The 17,284-nt window shown below is 42.9% G+C and overlaps 1 protein-coding gene across 3 annotated transcripts; it reads right to left on the minus strand.

The window, feature by feature from the left end:
- SMIM29 (small integral membrane protein 29) lies at positions 1-17,041 on the minus strand. Of its 3 annotated transcripts, none has more exons than XM_083173113.1 (5): positions 16,913-17,040; positions 12,151-12,316; positions 11,826-11,851; positions 3,032-3,131; positions 1-1,349 (listed from the first exon to the last, which is right to left on the minus strand). In XM_083173113.1, exons 2-5 carry the CDS (start codon positions 12,259-12,261, stop codon positions 1,281-1,283), a joined length of 306 nt encoding a protein of 101 aa, XP_083029239.1. In that variant the 5' UTR covers positions 12,262-12,316; positions 16,913-17,040; the 3' UTR covers positions 1-1,280. The 3 variants fall into 3 exon arrangements, with proteins under 3 accessions (XP_083029239.1, XP_083029240.1, XP_083029241.1); XM_083173114.1 differs by having other exon boundaries at positions 16,921-16,989; XM_083173115.1 differs by lacking the exon at positions 12,151-12,316 and having other exon boundaries at positions 16,913-17,041.
- Positions 17,042-17,284: the final 243 nt, after the last annotated feature.

Genomic DNA, 17,284 nt, shown 5'->3' on the forward strand with positions numbered 1-17,284 from the left:
TTCTCGTAAAACCAAACAATCCATTTTATTGACATATAATCAACTTTTTTTTAATTTTATTTTTTTAACATCTTTCATGGTGAAAAGGGATTTTCACTTTTTATTGTCCTTCACACAGTGACAAAAGCTCAACTTCATTCATACTGTTTATAAAATAACTTAAGTTTCTTTAATTACAAAATATTAATCTCAGCAAATTAAGGAAAATAGAACCATAATAAGACAAGTAATGACATCTGCTTTAGGAGAGTGGAGGAGAAGTTAATTATGAAGATTGGAAATGAGGGATGCATTGAGAGGGAGAGAACAAATATACCTTCATCAAGTTTCAGGAATGAAGGCAAATTGAGTATTTTTATATTTAATACATTATATTATTTATGCAAAAACCTTGGTTAGGTTTCACCTTACCAAAAAATGGTATATTACCAATATGCGTTGCCTTGCTTAGATATTAGTACATATGACTTGCATACACAAGCAGCTCAGCGGGAGCGTGCCTGGTACAGGAGTTACTCTGCTGTGGCCTTCGAAATGTTGCACTTTTTATGATAAGGCACTAGCATCCTTTACTATCATCATCATCAGAGCAGGGGAAAAAATTCAATAAAACCACGGTCTAGAAATATAATACCACATAGGCTGTGATAACTGTGCTTCAGCAAACAGAGCACAGTACAGGCACGCTACTGAGAACTCATTTGCGCTAACCATTAACCTCTTCAGTGGTGGTTTTTTTTTTTAGGGAGCGCTCCCCACTGGGCAAGTTTTTTTATGGGGAGCGCTCCCTAAAAAAAACAAAAAAACACCACTGCCTCCCCGGGTCCGGAGAGTTCAATAGAAAAGCCTGAGGGGAGGAGGAGGCGCGGCGGATTGGCAATCCCAAAAATTTTCCGGGTTTGCCAGACTGGGCACTGAGGCACAGCCCGGAAAATTCTCGGGATTGCCACTGAAGGGGTTTTAATTCAGCATTGTACCTCTTACAGAAGCAGTTTCATTTTCACTAGAATTTGTCTTTAGAATGGTACCCATTGGATGCATATAAAATCATTACGGAACTCTGACACTAATAAATAGCTTATGCAGATGTTTGGCATTTGAACATATAAAATTGAGTATGTAGATAAAACATATCTCACTTCATATAATCAAATGCAATTTGATGTACACAATATATTAACTATTAAAACCATTTTAAATAAAGAACTGCCATTTGGTTTTGACAGGGAGGAGGCCGGATTCTCCTCATCACATGTCCAGACTGCTTCGATGAAAGAAGCTTATGCCGTCACATCCCGTAATGATGCCCTTTTATACTGATGATATCCACTTGGCCAGCCATGTACTACCTGTAATATATAAAAAGGTACAGAAACATGAATAATAAAATATCAAGTAGTCATCTACTAACGACATCCATTCATCTCTGTTCCTCAATTGCATACTTCATGCGGTACAATTTAGCTGATCTGGGTGTGCTTCAGATATCATTAATATGGATTATATTACATCAGTTAGCCCAGGTATTTGTTTGCCTTCTGGCTACTGTTGCATTTGCTTTAACAATACAAAATAAAGCGTGTGTAGATGACAATAACGTCAAGCGCACAAATAATAGCCAATGGCTTGGGGACGTTGTTGGGAATAGGTGGGAAATTCCATCTTCTGAACCAGACACGACCACATTATACTCAAAGCACAAATACAATAGAAACATATGCACACAGAGGGGCTCATGTACAGCTGGATGCATGTGCTTTCCAAATGTAAGTAGAACAGACACAAAGATGGAAAAGTGTAAATGTTTAAGTTTGGTGCGACTCATTTCATAATGCATCCAGCTGTACAACTGAAGATGTGTAATATTAACATCAGAAGACATTAGGGGTTATACAGATCTGATTGGAAGGCTGCAAAAGCGATCATTGAATGACAATGCATGCATATGGATTGTAGCACACATACTCAAGGCCACCCTGTGATAAAATCGCTGGCCATTTTGCAAGAAGAATGATAGGAATGCAGCGATTAGGGACACCACCTGCCCATTTTCTGGGAGTGTAAGGAAAACCGCAGATGTGTCCAGGTGTTTACAGGCAGGATCTGTGACGTCAGCTTTGGCTCGATCCTAATGTTTCTATTGGGCCGGCTGAGGGGGCCCTGGGCTTCGCACAGATAGCACACAGTTGCGAATGGCTTTGCATTATCGGAGGCCAGTGTTATTTTTGTAGGCTTACACGTGGCGGGATTTCACAGTTATCTAACTGCAGGGTGCTGTTAAATTGTGCTGCAGCTATTGGGTCTGCATTACATTGATCTTTACATCCACCAATTGCATTTTGAAATTCACAAACATTATTATTTATTTTTATTACTTAGGTGGGATTCTAGTTAAGTGTAATGCCACACTCCTTGGACAAAGAGAAGGTGGATTGAAGTCCTGTGAGCAGATGTTAGAACAGATGCAGACAGTGATAGAGTGCCTGCCATTGTATGGGGTGTCCCTGCTAATCTTGATATGCTGCTGGCCTTACTAGGTATAGCTGCTGGCAGGTACTTTCACTTTGAACAGTAAGCAGCATGTACTGCAATATAATAATTCTTCGATTAAATTTAGATTTTTTTTATTAAATATACCACTTTATTTAGCACTGGTCTATAATTTAGTGCTTTAGTAATTCAGTAGCCAGACATGCATTATGTAATTATAAACATATGCAGTTCTTGCTCAAAATCCAGATAAAGTGCATTTGTGTTTAAAAGGTCTGGGTGTGGTCAGAGCGCCAGCATCTTACAGAAGCAGCAATGTCTTCTCCTTTATCAGGCATGAGCAACCTGTGGCTCCCGAGCTGTAAATTAAACTACACCTCCCAGCATGCATTGCCACAGTTTTAGCATTCCTTATAGAAAAACTATAACAAGGCATGCTGGGACATGTAGTTTCATAACAGCTGGAGAGCCATAGGTTGTCCATTCCGGTCCTACAGTCTACATATACCTATGTATTTGGGTTCTCAGCAGGGTGACAGACCTTTGTATCTTGCCCCAATAGCTCTTGCTCAGCTTCATGTATCTCTTCTGCAGGATCATAGCTGTACAGGGGAAGTAAATGATGTCTAAGTCGGTCCACTCTGGTATGGAGAAACATATAGCAATTCATTAAAAACACAAATATTAACCGGTTTGGTTTAAAGAGACAAAAAGAAAAATGGTGCCCATAAATGATCACAACCAGTTACATGATAACATAAAGGGAACTGTAGCCGGTGCTTCTGTAGGATTTAAGCTGGTTACACACACAAAGATGTATCTATCCAATCTGTATGGTGGGAACAAAATCCTAAAAATAATGAAATTCAATAATTTGCTCCCAAACTCTGGAAATGGACAAAAACTATTGTTTGGACAAATCTGGTAGCTCAAATGATTTCAATCAATCTGTAAGAATGACCATTGTCTAGTATATAGCTCTCAAAATATTATTTTTAACCCCTTCCCGACATTTGACGTACATTTACGTCATGGCCGGGATGTACTTCCCGACACATGGCATAAATGTACGTCATGACTTTAAACTGTCACTGCGTCTCGAGACGCAGTGACAGAGGGACGATGTCTGCTGTCCCTGACAGCAGACATGTCCCTGCATGCCCAGGGGGGGCTGCGATGCCGCCCCCCCGTCGGCGATCGCTGTGATTGGCTGTTCAGTGTGAACAGCCATTCACAGCGTTTTCCTGTGTTACCAGCGAATCAGACGCTCGGTAACACAGGTGTCAATCACCGCCGGGCGTCAGGGGGCATGAGGGGGTCATCGGTGACGACGACACCTCACCCCACCTGCCCCCAAGGCTGTGATTGGTCCGTGGGACCCACGGACCAATCACAGCCAAGGCGCGACATTTAAACTAACGGTGACTGCGCTGCAGACGCCATTCCGGTCTGGAATTGCGTGCAGAGCGGTCACCGTGCCTATCTGCCGTGATACTGACCTGATCCTTGCAAATACTTACCTGATCCTTGCAAATACCTTACCTGATCACCTGATCACTGCTTGTATCGTGCTGGATGCTTCCTGGATCTGACTTCTTGTGACTTCCTGCTGCTGCTGCAGTGTGATAGAGAGATAGAGAGTGATAGATAGTGATAGATAGTGAGAGATAGAGAGATAGTGATAGAGAGTGCTATATTTTGTGTCTGCTACCCCCCCTTTTTGGGGCTGCAGGGTTTTTTTTATATATATAACTGTCAGTGCTGCTGCTGCAGTGTCATAGAGTGATAGATAGTGATAGATAGTGAGAGATAGAGAGAGATAGTGATAGAGAGTGCTATATTTTGTGTCTGCTACCCCCCCTTTTTGGGGCTGCAGGGTTTTTTTTTATATATATATAACTGTCAGTGCTGCTGCTGCAGTGTCATAGAGTGATAGATAGTGATAGATAGAGAGATAGTGATAGAGAGTGCTATATTTTGTGTCTGCTACCCCCCCTTTTTGGGGCTGCAGGTTTTTTTTTTATATCTATAACTGTCAGTGCTGCTGCTGCAGTGTCATAGAGTGATAGATAGTGAGAGATAGATAGAGAGAGATAGATAGAGAGAGATAGATAGAGAGAGATAGTGACAGAGTGATAGAGAGTGCTATATTTTGTGTCTGCTACCCCCCCTTTTGTGCTGATCAGTATATCTGTGCTGATCAGCAACTATTTGGGGGTGCAGGGGGGTTTTTTTTATATATACCTGCCAGTTGCACTGTCAGTTGCACCAAAGGTTGTGCACCTGCTGCCCCTCACTGGTAATCAGTGTCGCATCACTGATCACCTTTTTTTTTTTTTTTTTGAGGGTGCTGTGGGGTCTTTTTTTAATTTTTTTTGATCAAATTTTTTTGATCAAATTTTTTTTATCAAATTCCTGTTGCCTTTGAGCGCTGTTCAGTGACGGACGTTACTGACCAACATCTGTGCTCAATTTTTGGCGCAGGACCTTTTTTTTTTTTTTTCTGCACTACATACACACTACACACTACATTGAAATAAAGTTTGTACCCCCCCTACACTATACACGTGTTGAAACATTTCACTACCAGAAACACAAAAATAAAAATGGCATCCCAAATGTCATCCCAGTCATCCAGAAGAATGTATTCAGCGGAGGAGGCATATGCCATGCTTGCCTCTGACTCTGACACAGCCAGTGAGGCAAGCGGGGAATTTGAAGGATTCATCTTAAGCTCCTCTTCCTCCTCTAGTGATGAGGGACCCCCTCAAAGACGCCCCCGTAGAGCAGCTGAGACCCCCCCCCCCCAATAATTGATCTCGTATGGACCCCACCACCAGACAATTTTGAGCCCCAGGTTCCTGAGTTTTTGGCCATCCCAGGAATCCAATTTGATTCCACAGGTCTCAGAGAAATTGACTTTTTCAAATTATTTTTCTCTGATGATTTTATAAATTTAATGGTGGACCAAACTAATTTATATGCCCAGCAGTTTATTGCTCAAAACCCCACGTCATCATTTGCTAGGTGGACCCCTGTAGATGCAGTAGAGATGATGACGTTTTGGGGTCTGGTGTTTCATATGGGCATAGTAAAAAAGCCAGAAATTAGGCAATATTGGAGTACAGATGTTCTGTACAGCACCCCACTTTACCGTATGGCCATGACCCGGAATCGTTTTGAGTTAATCCTTAAATTTTTGCATTACAACGATAATGCACAGTGCCCACCCAGAGATGATCCCACCTTTGACCGGCTATTCAAAGTCAGGCCGGTCATTGATCATTTCAGTGCCAAATTTGAAGAGATGTACATCCCAGATAAATTCATTTGCATAGACGAGTCCCTTATACATTTTAAAGGAAGGGTTAAATTCCGCCAGTACCTTCCCAGTAAGAGGGCAAGGTATGGCATAAAAATGTATAAGCTGTGTGAAAGCACCTCAGGGTACACCCACAGGTTTAGGGTATATGAAGGGAAGGATTCAAGAATTGAACCGCCAGAATGCCCCCCCTCCCTCGTAGGTGTTAGTGGAAAAATTGTCTGGGATTTAGTGCACCCCTTCCTGGATAAAGGTTATCACCTCTATGTGGATAACTTTTACACCAGCATCCCCCTGTTTAAGGCCCTTGGTTCAAGAGGTACAGCAGCTTGCGGTACTGTGCGCAAGAACCAAAGAGGCCTCCCAAAAACGCACATTGCCCAAGTAATGAGAAGGGGTGAAAGCAGGGGAATATGCACCGAAAATATGTTGTTGGTCAAATATAAGGACAAGAGGGATGTCCTTATACTGACAACAATTCACGGAGACAGTACCACCTCCGTCCCTGTACGAGGTACCAGTACCCACACCTCAAAACCTAATTGTATCCTGGATTACAATAGGTACATGGGCGGAGTGGATCTTTCAGATCAGGTACTGAAGCCGTACAGTGCCCTGCGGAAAACAAAAATCTGGTACAAGAAGCTGGCCGTGTATATCATCCAGATGGCACTGTATAACGCTTACGTGCTATTCCGTTCTACCAGCCAGAGGGGGACATTTATGCACTTTCAAGAGGAAGTCATAAAGGGCCTAATATTTGGGAACCAGCAGGCAGAGGGCCCCAGTACTTCTAGTACTGGCCCCCGTATTGTACCAGGGCAGCATTTTCCTGATGAAATCCCCTCCACTGGAAAAAAGGGCAGGACACAAAAAAGGTGCAAAGTTTGCTATAAAAAGGGAATAAGAAAGCAAACTATTTTCCAGTGTGACACTTGCCCCGACAAACCCGGCCTATGTATAAAGGAGTGTTTTAAAATATACCACACATCTATGGATTTTTAGGTTCATCATTTCACCGTGCTTCGGGGGTCTTGCTAATGCCACATAGCACCCACCATTCATTCCACCAGAATCTGAGCCGCAAAATCCAAAAATCACTCCTTCCCTTCTGAGTCCTGCCATGCACCCAACTGGTATTTTTTGGTCACGTGAGGCATTGCCGTACTCGGGAGAAATTGGGGCACAGATTTTGGGGTGCTTTTTCTCCTTCATACCTTATGAAAATGAAAAATTTTGAGCCAGAACTGCATTTTTGTGTGAAAAAATTTAATTTTTCATTTTCACTGCCCAGTTGTATCAAAATTGGTGAAACCCCTGGGGGTTTGAAATGTACACTATACCCCTAGATGAATTCCCTGAGGGGTGTAGTTTGCAAAATGGGGTCACTTGTGGGGGGGTTCCACTGTATTGGTGCTTCGGGGGTCTTGCTAATGCGACATAGCACCCACCAAAATTCCACCAGAATCTGAGCTGCAAAATCCAAATATCACTCCTTCCCTTCTGAGTCCTGCCATTTTTTGGTCACACATGAAGCATTGCCGTACTCTGGAGAAATTGGGGCACAGATTTTGGGGTGCTTTTTCTCCTTCATACCTTCTGAAAATGAAAAATTTTGAGCCAGAACTGCATTTTTGTGTAAAAAATTTAATTTTTCATTTTCACTGCCCAGTTGTACCACAATTGGTGAAACCCCTGGGGGTTTGAAATGTACATTATACCCCTAGATGAATTCCCAGAGGGGTGTAGTTTGCAAAATGGGGTCACTTGTGGGGGGCTTCCACTGTATTGGTGCTTCGGGGGTCTTGCTAATGCGACATAGCACCCACCAACATTCCACCAGAATCTGAGCTGCAAAATCCAAAAATCACTCCTTCCCTTCTGAGTCCTGCCATGCACCCAACTGGTATTTTTTGGTCACATGTGAGGCATTGCCGTACTCGGGAGAAATTGGGGCACAGATTTTGGGGTGCTTTGTCTCCTTCATTCCTTGTGAAAATGACAAATTTGGAGCCAGAACTGCATTTTTGTGTAAAAAAATGTAATTTTTCATTTTCACTGCCCAGTTGTATCAAAATTGGTGAAACCCCTGGGGGTTTGAAATGTACACTATACCCCTAGATGAATTCCCTGAGGGGTGTAGTTTGCAAAATGGGGTCACTTGTGGGGGGGTTCCACTGTATTGGTGCTTTGGGGGTCTTGCTAATGCGACATAGCACCCACCAACATTCCACCACCAAAAATCACTCCTTCCCTTCTGAGTCCTGCCATGCACCCAACTGGTATTCTTTGGTCACATATGAGGCATTGCCATACTCGGGAGAAATTGGGGCACAGATTTTGGGGTGCTTTGTCTCCTTCATTCCTTGTGAAAATGACAAATTTGGAGCCAGAACTGCATTTTTGTGTAAAAAAATTAATTTTTCATTTTCACTGCCCAGTTGTACCACAATTGGTGAAACCCCTGGGGGTTTGAAATGTACACTATACCCCTAGATGAATTCCCTGAGGGGTGTAGTTTGCAAAATGGGGTCACTTGTGGGGGGGTTCCTAAATTTTAGCATCTTATGGTGCCTAGAAACCTACATGGTGCCTAAAAAATAATCTCATAAAAAGGAGGCTCCAAAATCAAGTAGGTGCTCCTTCTATTATGAAGCCTGTGGTTTGGTCAACGTGCACACTAGGGCCACATATAGGATATTTATGAAAACAAAAGAATTGGGGGAATCAATTTTTAGTCACATTTCTCTAGTAAAATGTACTGTGTTCCTTAGAAAAATGTATTAAAATTGCAAAAAAAATGAAATTTTGAAATTTCACCTACACTTTGTTTTAATTCCTGTGAAACACCTAAAGGGTTAACAAACTTCCAAAATGCTGTTTTGAATACTGTGAGGGGTGCAGTTTTTGAAATGGCATCATTTATGGGAGTGTCTCACATACAAGTCCCTCAAAGTCACATCAGAACTGAACTGGTCCCTAAAAAAAAAATCAGTGTTTGAAATTTTCTTGAAAATTTGCTATTCATATTGTAAGCCTCCTAGTGTCCAAAAAAATTAAAAGGAAGTTGAAATAATGATGGAAACATAAAGTAGACATATGGTCTATGTTAGTTATTAACTATTTTGAGTGGTATGATTATTTGTCTCACAAGCAGAAAATTTAACATTTTGCAAATTGCTAAATTTTCCATTTTTTTCCAACATTTTGGTATTTTTCACAAAAAAACACAGACTGTATCGACGAAAATTTACCACTAACTTGAAGTACAATGTGTCACGAAAAAACAATCTCAAAATCACTGGGATAAGTAAAAGCAAAAAAAAAAGTTATCCCCACTTAAGTGATACATGTCAGATTTGAAAAAAAGGGCTCTGTCAGGAAGGCAAAAACATGCTGTGTCAGGAAGGGGTTAATATCCTCTAAAAGGGGGGGGGGGGGGGGGAGTTATCATTTGGTTAGTATAGGATAGTTTTAGTGGGATAGCTTAGGGTGGTACAGGGTTGTTATTGGGATCCAGGTACGCCTTAGTTAGGGTTGGGTTGTACAGGGTGGGGGGTTATATGGGAGGGTTGCTTTGGGCATTAGGGGAGGTATATTTTAATAGTAATATTGGGTTTAGGTTACAATTTCCGACAGATAATTATTCTCCGTAATATAATTATTATTTTTTTCTCTACATTTGGGTCTAAGGTATTATTCTAAACGCTTGCTCTGTAGACGCGCTCTGTTATATCCTGATATACACGCCCGGATGGCGCCTTCGGGTTGAAATGTTTCTTCTACAGTGTTAAAAGTAGTCAATACTGTGTAAATCCTAACTATGTGCACATTCTCCGGATTCAGTATTAAATCCCGGCGGCCGGGATCCCAGCGTTCAGAATCCCGATCGCCGAAATCCCGACAAGGGGGGGACATGGATCGCCCCCCCCCCCCCCATGCGGGCCCGGTGCCTCGCTACGCTCGGCACACTAATTTATTCTCCCTCCGGGGGTGTCCACGACAAAGTGTCGGGATTTCGGTGATCGGGATTCCAGCGTCGGGATTCTGAACGCCGGGATCCCGACCGCCGGGATTTACACTGCATCCCCATTCTCCTATGTACCCAAAATACCACTTATCTTAATATGTTAATCACCTACTTTGTTCTGTTGGAAATTGTTATTGCAAAAAACGGAAATTTTCAATAAAAATGATTGAATTCAAAAAAAGAATGACCATTGTCTGTTTCCAGTGTTTGGGAGCAAAGAATCGAGTGGCATTTTCTCCCATACATTGCCAGGTTCCTGTTCCCACCGGACAGACAAATCTTTAGGTGTGTACGCAGCTTTAGAAAGGGATGCGAATAAAGGGGCTAATTCAGACCTGTTCGTTCAGGTCCGAATTCAGCCCCTTCCACAATGTTAAGGGGGGTATTCAATGTCAGTCGTGCTCCCGGAGCCATCTCCCGACGGGGGAGATGGCTGCGGGGCCCTATTCAATGCTGTCTTCCCCGACAGCATTGAACAGGGGTTCTCCGCAGAATGAGCCCGACATCACAAGCTGTCGGGCTCGTTCTGCCGAGAAAAGCCGGAAATAGGCGAGCTCCCGGCTGGAGCTCGTCTATTTCCGTCCTCAGCTCGGGGCCACGCCCCATTCTCGCCACTCGGCGGCCAGGACATTGAATCCCGACTGCCGAGCTCCAGACAAGCAAAACGAGAATGGGACAGGGGCACAGCCGAGCCCCTGACATTGAATACCCCCCTTAAAGTCTGCGCATGAGCAAACCCCAGGAGCGAACAGGAGGGAAAGGGGCAGTAGCAGGGGACCTCCCAGTGTTCTATGGGCATCTCCATAAAAATGCCAGCTCCCTGCAGACAGCTGGTGTCACATGACGTCAGCACCCGCCCCAAATGTGGAGATCAGCGGCCAAGTAAATATTGACTGGCTTTTCAGACCAAAGGCTAAAAATATAATGTTAATAATAATAATAATTTGATGGTGAGCGATCATCAAATATTGCTCCTTGCGGCCGCACGCGAGGGGATGTGTTACTGTACACATCCTCTCGCATGTTAGAGAGGGGATTTGGGGGCGGGTGTTAGGCCGGGTACCTGTTTGCTAGGTTGTGAACATACGCAGTCTACTAAACAGGTCTGAATCAGGCACAAAGACTTACACAGAGTGCTTGGTTATGTTACTGCCTGAGCTGGGAGTGGAAATGTTGCCTTTCCTCCCTTACACAAACACGGACAGAACCGTTATATGTACTCTAAAAGTATTATTTGATCTTCCCCAAATAAGTAAATAATGTTCACTAAATGACATCCCTAAAATGCAATAATTTATATTAAGTACCATCAACCTAATGGCCACAGATGTAAACACACACCCCTAGACAAAAATACTGTCAACTATTATGGAAGGTAACATAGTACAGGTACACCACTGATTATTCGGTCCCTGATGCTCCGGGGAAGTTAGGTGGCAGGAGCACTTCGTTATTCCGTTGGGTAGAGTCAGGCTGCGGGGCCTAGTCCGGCTATGGGATGTTAGACTGCTTGAGGGCTCAGGCAGGCTGCAGGGGGGCTTGATTAGGCTGAGGGAGATTAGGGTTTAGGTAGGGGATATGGTCACTAGGTCAGCATGCATTGGGTCACTGAAGGTCAACAGGGCTTAGGTTGACAACAAAAATAGATCGACAGGGTTGGATGGTCGAAACAAGCATTAGGACGACAATGGGAACATGAGTTTTTCATTTTTTTGAGCAGACAGGCAGTATTTCATGCCCTACCATCCACTACAATGTGGTGGGAGAATAAAATAGCGTGTCGAGTGCAGCGAGCCATGCAAGGGAACGCGGTGCACTTTGACTGTGTCCATGTCGACATTCGGATAAAAATAAATAAAAATAAAAGTGAAAACTCTAATGCTAATCCAGCACAGTGCTGGAACCAAGGTTCCCGAGTATACATAGTCTACCTGTATTTATAGCATTCTCATGTACACAACTTCTTTGTTCTTATTTTATTACCTTTTCCTCTTCTTTACATACATGATCTGTAAGTGGAGAAAATAGACATGTGAATTTGCCAATATAAACCCATGTCACCAGCGCAGGTGCAGTGAAGGTGTACATTGCAGGAACACGAAATGAGTCAGGAAGTGTAGTTTCCTAGCAGAGTTTGTACAGTCAGTAAAGGGTAGCAGGCTAGTTATAAGCGTCAGTGTACACGGTAGCTAAGTAAAAGATAAATGCAGTGATACTGTGCATGGGATAAATCATACAAAAATAAAAAAACAGTCCCAGTATTTGGAAAAGTAAAAGATAAAAAAAAAAGTGTAGCTTAAGCACTCACCACAGCCACAACTACACCAAGCACAGTGATAAGGAAGAAAGGAACCAGAACAATCCCCCCCATGGAATCAGCATTCATATCACTTGATCCAGAATCCGTGGAGTTACTCATGGCAGCAGTGAGGGGAGCATGAGGGTGATATAGAGAATGTGCTGCAGCAAACAATCTAACACAAAGAGAAGTAGCAGATAGTTTAATATCATTTTATAAACGGTCCCAATCACATGCAATGCATCAGTGATACCTAAATCAATGAATTCAACAATGCTGCATAGTAGGCGTACCACCGTACACAAAATGGGGAGAGAGAGGAGCAGCAAAATTATAGTCTGAAAAATATGCTACCCTTATTATTGAATATGTTGTATATAATAAGATCAAATGTGTACGTAGGGGTGTAATGGGGAATACACATGGGGCAATTTAAGCCCCTTTTCTAAGCAATCTGACTAGATCCCTTAGAAATAAAGCATGGATCACTCTGTGTGTATGCCCCAAAGCAATGGTAATACACGGTCCCATGCACGCTCTATTCTGCTAGATCTCAGTGTTTTGCCAAACACCACACTCAATCAGCACTACCACAACTCGTGCTACCAAACTCACTGCAAACTACAATCATAAAACATTACTCTCTCCTTGTCTAGCTAGTGAGCTCCAACATTAACTGGTATGAAGAGTATGTAATAGCCGAAAAATGCATTTACAGTGAAGAATATGGCGGTGTAATGGTTAGCATTACTGGCCCTAACTGTGTGGAGTTTGTATATTATCCCCATGTTTGCATGGGTTTACTCCGGTTTACTCCCGCAATCCAAAATATACTGGTAGGTTAATTGGCTTCCAACAAAAATGAACCCTAGAATGTCTGTGTGTGTGCGCGTGTACATGATTTAGGGAATATAGATTGTAAGCTCCACTGGGGCAGGGACTGATGTGACTGTTCAACTATTCTCTGTAAAGCGCTACGGAATATGTGTGCGCTATATAAGAAACTGTTAATAAATAAGTAAGGATATCTGTCTGGAAGGCATCTCAGACAGTTTGTGAAAGTTATAGCTGATTTTAAGTATTCTGGTATACAGGGGTAGATTTATTAAGTTCAGTGATGTGATAATGTGACTGGTACTTTATCACTGGCCAATCAGCTCCTAACTGTAGTTACAGGCTTGGGGCCAGATGCACTAAGCTTCAAAAGTGATAAAATGGAGAGTGATAAACAACCAGCTCCTGCCTGACACTTTTCACAGTCTTGCTGCTTTCAGACCGCAAAACTGGCTTTGAAACGTTTCTAAAAACGGGTCTGCCAGGTAAAACCCCTTTCACACCGCATCTCTTAAACGGGATATTACCGTTTAAGTGCCGTTTTTTGACACTGGCAGACCCGTTTTTGGAAACTTTCCAAATACAGGATCAAAGCCAGTGCAGTCTTCAGCAAGCCCCCCCCCCCCCCCCCCGTAACACGCTGTGTGGCAACGTGTTACAGTTTTAACCCCCCCCCCACCACCACCAACCAATAGGGCTAACACACACCCCCCCATGTGTTTAAGATAGCTCCCCGAGCAGCCGGTACCTCATGCCTTGAGGATCCCGGCTGTGCAGCATCCTGCTGCTTATAAAAAAAGTGACTTTCGGAAAATGGCTGCCCCCATACCAAAGACAGTTTTTTCAAACAGTCTTTCCTATGGGGCAGCCATTTTTCGAAAGTCACTTTTTTTTTTATAAGCAGCAGGAGCCGACAGCCGGGATCGTAAGGCACGAGGTACCGGCGCATGGGGGTTTTCTTAAACACATTGGGGGGGGGGGGGGGTCCCCTCTGAGCCAGGTCCCCTCTGAGCCAGTGCATATTTAACGAGCCGTCCGAGCATTACATATGCACATATGTAATGAGCGGCTCATTACATATGTACATATGTAATGAGCTGCTAATTACATATGTGCATATGTAATTAGCGGCCGACTCATTAAATATACAGGCACTGGGGACCAATAGTGCTCACTGCTGCCTGGGTACTGTTTCAGACCGCAAAAAAAAAACGGGTCTGAAACGTGTAGGACCATGCTTTTTTACCGTTTTAAAATACCGGTTATTTTAATACGGTAAATTCACTCTGGACCTTTCAGACCGCACACATTACCGTTTTGAAACAGTAAAGAAACGGCAATATACCATTTAATTTGAGCGGTCTGAAAGGAGCATCTGTGACATGGCAGGTAGGAGCTGATTGGCTGGCTGTTTATCACTCTCCATTTTATCACTTTTGAAGCTTAGTTCATCTGGCCCTTGGTTTGAAAAATGACGGCTGATTGGCCGGTGATAAAATACCAGACATGTTATCACTTCACTGAGCTTAATAAATCTACCCCACAGTGCCTTATAGGTTTGTTTGTTTGTTTGTTTGTTTGTTTGTTTAAGGTATGGTTATAAAATAATCTGTCTGGTGGGGTGCACCGGGCATAATCCTGCCAGGACTGATACAAATATCACAGTTAACCCATTGCCCCTGAGGCTATTCTGGCCATTCTGATCACATTCCAATATCAGTATCAGCCAGTACCCACACAAATTACAGTTGGCAGTTCAGAGGATTTATTGCATTAAATTTGAATAAATAATGCATATCAAATGCAATTTAAGGAACTTCTCTTTCTAGCTCGTGCTACTGCCTAGCTGTGCAGATATACCTGTATATTTGCTTAGATGAAACAGTAAGAACTAACTTCAAAGTTCAACTTATTGCCACTGTAAAGGTCCATACACACTGCTCAGGGTGATTTTGCTCAGAGGGTATGGACAGCGATGATAGGGAAAATCACTCAGTGAATACACACTGAGCAACTTTTGCCCATTTTAGTGATTTTCCCGGGGGTGGATAACTTTCTATAGCAGGACACCACCCAGTCGCTCATCTGCTGGTAATGACAGGCGAGTCCGCTGGCGATGATATGGGAATTCGCATCAGCGCTCATTGCTGCCTCGTACACAATGGGCGGCTTTTGAGCTGAAAACAGCCCAAATGACAAAACTGAGCTTTCAGCTCAAAATCGCCCACTGTGTATGGGCCTTTAGACCATCTCCTGTTACATTTCCCCCAAATAAATACAGCTTGGGTTAAATTGAATGATGTTTTAAATTACCTATGAACAGACATTAGGACTGTTTTATTACTTGTCACATGACAATGGTCAAAGGTTACCTACAAATTTTCTTTGTAGAATTTTGAAATGTGCACCACTAAAGGAGATACAATCTTTGCCTCCTCACTTTATATACTGTAGACAAAGTCCTTTAGTTTGGGAAAAATAGTCTGGCACTTTCCTGAGAAGGCAGTAAAAGTACCTTATGTGTGCCCACTCTGCCACTTTAGTTCCATTTAATATTCTCATCCAGCATGATGTAGGTGCATGTAGGTACAAAAGTAAATGCACCTAACCTAATCCACACCAAGCAAGGGACCCGCTCCTAAATGCATGGATCATATGAGTAAAAAAAGTGTGCATCACATACATATGGTTGGTAAAAACACATACCACTAAAGTTGTATTTTTTTGTTCCTGAGATTGATGTGTCCACATACTATTAGCTGCGGTGATTACACCCAATTGTTGGCTCTGCGTCTGAACTCTTCAATCTGATTGTGTACACACTATACAATGTGTCTACCCCGCAACACTGCAGCAATGCCAGCAGCGACGGAGCGGGGGCATCTCAACCTTGCCATGTCTGTTGTTTTGCATGTACAAATAATGCAGGAAGTCACTGACGATGTGCGCTTGCATGCATCATCAGGGCCATGGTGCGTACACACTAGACGATATGGGGATTTTATTGTTCTGACCTGTTCGTTTCTCTGAGGTTTCACGTGCATGGAATTTGCTAAATAATGGAATAGTTATCGACACAACTGGAGCTTTACTGAAGCCTAATTAGAATAGAACAAATATGGTAATATTTAAAAAGGCATATAGTAGCCATATTACAATACAAAAAGACTCACAGGTGTGCATCACAAATAGGCATACTGTATGCTTCTATACAGTTTTCGGCTTTATACTACTTAATAGACCCAACTAAAGCAGACCAGACAGTGCTGAATATAGAAGAGTACAGTACAGAGCACAGAAGAGAAATCTGCCTGCAACATCCATGATCTCACCCCAGCTTGTAACACAGGTCTGCTAATGGTCTTAACTATAGTGACAATGGTCTGTCTCCAAGGCTTAGTAGTACATAGATAGACTATACGTCATATAATGAGTTTAAGTTTGTGGCATATATTTTAGGACACACGTGGTTAAGTGCTGCTAATTTTAGTCATAATTATAAAAATAGACAGAATACTATATATATGGCATCTCACACACACACACACACGACCTCTGAGCTAGCATTAATTTCGATTTAATAGAAGTCATGCTTCCGTCGTCATCTGACGACACCTTGTGGTACAATATAATTGCATCAGGATAATAAAGTGGGCTACTGCATATACAAAACACACACACACACACACACACACACACACACACACACACACACATAAATATACACACCCCTTCCCCCTTGCAGCAGCGGTGACAGTAAAAATAGAGCCTTAAGAAGAGGTAATTGGGGGGATGTGACAAGGGAGTATCGGACATACTGTACATACAATTGGGGAGAGGAGCAGCGACCCATACAACACAATGACTGAGAATACAACAATAACACCACACCCAGCCAGTGGCATCAGCCTAATAATAACACCTAATGCTGCCTCACCCACATACAGCAGCAGCGGCGGCGGCGGTAACGTCACTCTCAACCCTCCTCTCACCGGTGTCTGTCTCCCCTGCCTGTGTACCCGGAAGAAAATGTCAGGGAGCTCTAGCCAATCAAAACTCAGGGGGGGAGCTAGTGAGAGATAATACTGGAGGGGGGAGCAGCGGCAGCTGGCTCTGGACTCGGAGAACAGACTGAGCCAAGGAGCTGTTATTAGCTAGATTCGAAGCACAATCGGACTAGAGGATTAGACATCGGAAGCCCACCATCAAATAATGGTTACGCTTCCAATATTAATCTTTTGATGCAATGATAACTGACCATTGCATCAAAAGAAATAGAGAGAAAAAAAATTAATATGTTTGTGCATGC

Source organism: Crinia signifera, chromosome 2, assembly GCF_055691185.1.
Source record: "Crinia signifera chromosome 2, ASM5569118v1, whole genome shotgun sequence".
Classification (NCBI taxonomy): domain Eukaryota; kingdom Metazoa; phylum Chordata; class Amphibia; order Anura; family Myobatrachidae; genus Crinia; species Crinia signifera.